At 38.5% G+C, this 6,689-nt stretch overlaps 1 protein-coding gene across 1 annotated transcript; it reads left to right on the forward strand.

The window, feature by feature from the left end:
• Nucleotides 1-4,440: 4,440 nt before the first annotated feature.
• On the forward strand, nt 4,441-5,334 carry LOC121452905 (stathmin-like). The gene has a single exon (XM_041659285.1). It carries the CDS (start codon nt 4,454-4,456, stop codon nt 4,901-4,903), a length of 450 nt encoding a protein of 149 aa, XP_041515219.1. The 5' UTR covers nt 4,441-4,453; the 3' UTR covers nt 4,904-5,334.
• The last annotated feature ends 1,355 nt before the right edge of the window (nt 5,335-6,689 follow it).

Here is a 6,689-nt window from a genome sequence, read left to right on the forward strand (position 1 = left end):
CCAAGAAGAAGGGAGAAATGCCCAGAAAAAAAACACAAAGAAAAAAGTTGTTTGGCCTAATGGTATAGTTGCTTTCCACAGGGAAAATTCTCTTTACTTCTCAAAATATTTGTAGTCTTGACTCAATTAAAAACTAAAGCTAGCTTTGAGTTGGAGTATGGCTCTCTCCTTCTCTAAACCCAAGCATGTTGTTAAAGAAAAATTCAGTCTCTGTCTCATATCAGAATAGTCACATGGTATGGGACAGAAGTAAACCAAAATCTAGGGACTATTCTTGTCACAAATATTTTTCCCATCACACTTATTTTTACTCTTTGGACTCTTTCTTTAGGTATAACACTATCTAAAAATTTAAACATTCCATTTTGATATTAATAATGTTTAAGTTTTCCAAAAAGAACAATACATTTTCCTAACAGTGATTTCTGAAATCTCCAAGAAGATATTTGGGGCCCCACAAGAACAATTTTACCTGGATCATAATAATGTCATTGAGCCAATAAACACCACACAAAGATTGGCTTTGGACTACAAACTGCTTAGGACAATTTCAAGGTGTCTAGCTAAGATGGTTCACCCTTTTGCGTCATTCTAGGCAGAACTTCAGATAAACTTTACCCATTTCTTGGTTACTGGTTACAAATGTTTCAACTAATCCTCCTAAGACTTAGCCATTGTTTTCGTTATACATGGTCCTATAGAGATACTGTGGCCTCCAATCCCCAGACAGCAGGAAATAATACTAAGAAAGTGATGCCTTCTTTCCCAGTAGGTGGGGTGAATGTTTTTTGTTTTATCTCAGGGTTATGGATAATTGTCATCTGTAGAGAGTTGGTAAGAAGTTGTTACAGAGTTGGGAGCAGAAAAATAGAGATTAGATTCAAGGATCTTATTGGGAATAGAAAGAAGGGAATAGATACAATAATAAGATTGATTATTAAATCTACTTGTAAACTAAAAAAGGCAACTATCAGTTTTAGATAATTTGCATTAATATGGATTATTTTATATTGATTCAAATTCAAAGTTATTTTCATTATGCTGTAAATATGCTTCTGTTGCTGTCTAAAATATTTTGCATATTGATACAAATTTAAAATTATTTTTGTTATATTGCATATATGTTCCTACTTCTCTTTAAAACTTTTTTATGTTGATACAATTGTAAAATTATTTTTGTAATTCTATATATATATATGTTTCTACTTCTGCTTAGGATTTCTTTGCATACTGGTGCAAATTAAAAGCTATAGTTTGATTGTCTTGCCATTGTAAGCATCTTCAAAGATTATTTCAATGGAAGTATCATGTCATCTCTTCTTCTGTCATTTCACTTTTATTCTAATTATCCATGAAGTCGAGCAATCCACAACCATAAAAGTGAGGGAAAATACCATCTATGCCACCACCTCTCTCACTTTCTTCCTAAAGACCTTGCTCTCCATCTTAGCCTTAAATTCCCCTCATCTCTGAATGTGATAAGCAAAACTCACTTCTCTACATTTATCTCTAGCATTTGGATTCTTATCAAGACAGTATTCCTTGATTAACTTTCTATATGACGCTGTCACAAGAAAGAACATGCAAAATGCCTTACAGTTGTGTACCAGAAATATTCGCCATGGCCACCTGCTGGCCAGAGAGCACTAAGTAGGGAAACTGACAGAACAGAAAGAACAGAGCCAGGACTGCCAGTAAAGGTGCTGGCCAAGGGAAACAACCTGAGTTATTTTTAATAACATTTTGCATTCATATAACATTAAAATTTTTGCTCTAATTATAATAAAGTTAAATAATTGTTCCATAAAATATCAGGAACTTATTGATGATTTGAGAATATAAACTAAACCCAAGTCACTTGTTCAAATCCTAGATTTAAACCACTGGTTTGGTCATATATAATGTACCTACAAAATATTTATTCTGAAACATCAATGACCATGTTTCCCTGTAGAACAATCACTTAAAGAAGATATGAATAATGTACCATGTTTGTTGACCATCATTTGTATTTATGTGACTTTGAGGATTGGAAATAAGCTGGTACAGAATATATATCTTACATTCCTGACTTAATATCTTCACGTTCACTCTGACAGTTTGCCAAAACAAAACATTTGATAAGCCTTTGGAACTTTATAATGTGGCACTAATATTAGTGTGAGAAAAATTAGAGGTATTCATATCTGTAATAACTTGCTAGTGATCACTGCTATTTGATATGTAGAGGAAATAAAATGTAAAATATTCCCTTAAAGACAAAGTATGTAATAACAGTTTCATAGGAATAAAATAAGTAAAGTAAACCTTACCACTGAGGTCTTTATATATTAGAAAACATTTTTTAAAATTCTGCTATATGAATAAAAATGGAGTATCCAGCAAAATAAATTTACCTGAATATTAAATATATCCTACCAAATATAACTCTCACTTGGGCTAGCAGTTCCATGACTTTGACTGAAAACACTTCTGCACTTATTAAGATATATTGGCAGATACTGAAATAGATGATAGTGATGATAGACCCTCTGTCAATGGAAAGGTGCATTAATAGTCATTTTCCTGACAAAGAAAAAGTGTGTTGGATTTCCTTGTATGCATAATGGTTTATCAATGTATAGATATGCTCCACAGCAAAATTTGATTTGTTCTAAAGAGGCTCTAAAATGCTTTAGGATAAATTCTTTTAAAGCTACTTTTGTTCAATTTTATGAAAAACAAATCAGTTACGGCAGTACCAGATGCCACAACTAATCCTAAAAATGTCTAGTAGTGAGCATGGCATATTTGTTTTTACTGCATCAGTCTTGAGCTCATCTGGAGAGAGGAGTTACATAGCAACCGCTAACCTGGTTGATAGCTCATTAGTTAAGAGTGCTTGCTGCTCTCTCCTAAGACCCAAGTTCTTTTCCCAGCTCACAAGTTGGGTAGTTTACAACTATCTTCTTATTTTCTAATCATCAAGCCTGCTCTCTTCGGACCCTGTCACTGAACAATGTCCTGGTAGTTCAGGTCAGAAGAGAGAGCATAAAAACTATAGGAATACAGGAATCCCAGATATAACAAATGTTCGCTGCCTTTATAAGACTGAAATGGATCTCCAAAGAAGGAGATACTGTTCTTAAAACCCTGTTTCTGAGAAAGGCATGGCCACTAAACAGCAGAGTTGATATGGTGGTCCCGGTTCCACAGAACCTTGCTCTTTTCTAGGCATGTTGCTAATAGGAAAATACCTCTTCAGAGACAATTGCAGCAAAATCACTGAGAGATCTGCTTTGACTGAGTGCTGCTGATCCCCATGCATTGCAGCAGAAGCTGGAAGTGTCAAAGAGCTTTCAAAGAAGGGAAGCAACCAACAGTCCACTTGGCTATGATGTGTATGAACCTCAGCAACAACCAATACAATAAGGTAACTCTAAGGGTGAAGCAATGGTGCAAATACCTTGGTAGTAACCAACTTCTCTCTAATTAGACTTAAGACCCATTCAACAAGTGAGACATCATGGCTGGTAATGGAAACCTAAGTTATGATTATTGAAGGGGAATTCTACAACCACTAATTTGTTAAACCAGCATAATCCCTAACAACAATCTATAAACATTTGTACTTATACCCATAACTCAGCATAGTTTTCGCCCCTCATCAAGAAAACTTCTTTTTGTAACAGATGGATACCACTATAGAAAACCACAACCAATCGAAATACAAAGTGGTGGAGCCCAGACCCAGTGGATACATCTACAAAAAAACCTCTGCACCAAAGGCTCAGGGAACACTACAGAAGAGTGGCCAGGGAGATTTTAAGAGCAAGAGGATCAGGGAATTTGCTGTGAGACTGGGTCTCCTAATAAAATCAGAAACGATATTCCTACAGTCTTGGCAACATGAGTGTCCAAACATGAGCTGAACAAGGATGGCACTAATGGATATGACAAACTGGATGAGGAAAAGCCCACAAGGCCTTAACCCTACACAAAGAACTATAGGGAAGGTTCACCAGTCAAGGCCGTCTTCCCCAAGGAAGAGTACACTAATAATTGGTTACTCAGTGTCAAATGGAAGCCCTAGAAACAAACATACAAGAAACATTATGTGGCTCTCAACAGGTTATATTTGGGAATGCAAATATATATATATATATATATATGTTTGCCATACCAATTAGAGAAAAAAGAGGCCAGGGATTTGAAGGAGAGTTAGGAGGAGTGGGTATACGAGAAGGTTTGAAAGGCAGAAAGGAAAGGGAGAAATGCTGTAATCATAATCTTTAAAAAAAATTATATGTAAAAAAAATACAAAAATGAAACCTGACTTTCTCACTGAATTTCCTTATGCCTTCATAGAAAATTTCTATTGAGAGAGTGTGGCCAGGCGGCTCGGAGCGAGCAGGGCTCTCTTTACCAGTGGATTGTAGAGGGTGCACGGCCAGTCTCTTGTCTTCTGTTCGACATGGCATCGTCTGATATTCAGGTGAAAGAACTGGAGAAGCGTGCTTCTGGCCAGGCTTTTGAGCTGATTCTCAGCCCTCGGTCAAAAGAATCCGTCCCCGATTTCCCCCTTTTCCCCCAAAAGAAGAAGGATCTTTCCCTGGAGGAAATCCAGAAGAAATTAGAAGCTGCAGAAGAACGGCGCAAGTCTCATGAGGCGGAAGTCCTGAAGCAGCTCGCCGAGAAGCGGGAGCACGAGAAGGAGGTGCTGCAGAAAGCCATCGAGGAGAACAACAACTTCAGCAAGATGGCAGAGGAGAAGCTGACCCACAAGATGGAAGCTAACAAAGAGAACTGGGAGGTGCAGATGGCTGCCAAGCTGGAGCGTTTGCGAGAGAAGGACAAGCACGTTGAAGAGTTGCCGAAGAACAAAGAATCCAAAGACCCTGCGGATGAGACCGAGGCTGACTAATTTGTTTTGAGAACTGACTTTCTCCCCGACCCCTTCCTAAATTTCCAAAGACTGTACTGGCCAGTGTCATTTTTCTTTTCCCTCCTGACAAATATTCTAGAAGCTGATGTAGGACCGTATAGGTAGATCCAGACCGTGAGATGTTTTAGGGGCTCAAGGGGAGAAACTGAAAGTGTTTTACTCTTTTTGAAAGTGTTGGTCTTTCTAACGTAGCTATTTTTCCCGTGGCATCTTTTCCACTTGAGCACACTCGGTGTGCTGGGTTAATGGCTAGTACTGTATTGCCTCTGTGGAAGACGTTTGGGAGGAGTGTAGTGGCTTCTTCCGACCTGTTAGATGCTGATATCTGTTCACACCTGCGATCCCAATTCTGTCCCAATCTTATCAGATGCTACTGTACTTGAATGGTTAATAAACTGCACAGTGCTGTTGGAAAAAAAAAAGAAATAAAATTTCTATTGACCATTTTTTTAATTAATTTATTTATTTATTAAAGATTTCTGCCTCCTCCCCGCCACCGCCTCCCATTTCCCTCCCCCTCCCCCGAACGAGTCCCCCTCCCTCATCAGCTCGAAGAGCAATCAGGGTTCCCTGACCTGTGGGAAGTCCAAGGACCACCCACCTCCATCCAGGTCTAGTAAGGTGAGCATCCAAACTGCCTAGGCTTCCCCAAAGCCAGTACGTGCAGTAGGATCAAAAACCCATTGCCATTGTTCTTGAGTTCTCAGTAGTCCTCATTGTCCGCTATGTTCAGCAAGTCCGGTTTTATCCCAGGCTTTTTCAGACCCAGGCCAGCTGGCCTTGGTGAGTTCCCGATAGAACATCCCATTGTCTTAGTGTGTGGGTGCACCCCTCACGGTCCTGAGTTCCTTGCTCGTGCTCTCTCTCCTTCTGCTCCTGATTTGGACCTTGAGATTTCAGTCCGGTGCTCCAATGTGGGTCTCTGTCTCTGTCTCCTTTCATCATCTGATGAAGGTTAATATTCAGGAGGATGCCTATATGTTTGTCTTTGGATTCACCTTCTTATTTAGCTTCTCTAGGATCTCTAATTATAGGCTCAATGTCCTTTATTTATGGCTAGAAACCAAATATGAGTGAGTACATCCCATATTCCTCTTTTTGGGTCTGGCCTTCCTCACTCAGGATAGTGTTTTCTATTTCCATCCATTTGTATGCAAAATTCAAGAAGTCATTGCTTTTTACTGCTGAGTAGTAATCTAATATGTATATATTCCATACTTTCTTCATCCATTCTTCCATTGAAGGGCATCTAGGTTGTTTCCAGGTTCTGGCTATTACAAACAATGCTGCTATGAACATAGTTGAGCATATACTTTTGTTGTATGATAGGGCCTCTCTTGGGTATATTCCCAAGAGTGGTATTGCTGGGTCCAGGGGTAGGTTGATCCCGAATTTCCTGAGAAACCGCCACACTGCTTTCCAGAGTGGTTGCATAAGTTTGCATTCCCACCAGCAATGGATGAGTGTACCCCTTTCTCCACAACCTCTCCAGCAAAGGCTATCATTGGTGTTTTATATTTTAGCATCTATTGACCATTTTTGTACCCACACTGACACATACATCATAAACAGCCAGACACAATGATGACAGTTTTTAAAGATTTCCTGAACTGTCGCTGAGAAATTAATTTTAGTCTACTGTATAAAGTTGTATATACTTTTATTAAGGTTATTCATCTATATATATATATGTATTATAAAATATGTTGCATTTTCATATGTGTCTGTGTGCTTGCACATGTGTGTATACCACATCACATTCTTG

The sequence above is a fragment of the Microtus oregoni genome, unplaced genomic scaffold (genome assembly GCF_018167655.1).
Source record: "Microtus oregoni isolate MIOR12 unplaced genomic scaffold, Mior012 000010F_ref0000083, whole genome shotgun sequence".
Taxonomy (NCBI): Eukaryota; Metazoa; Chordata; class Mammalia; order Rodentia; family Cricetidae; genus Microtus; species Microtus oregoni.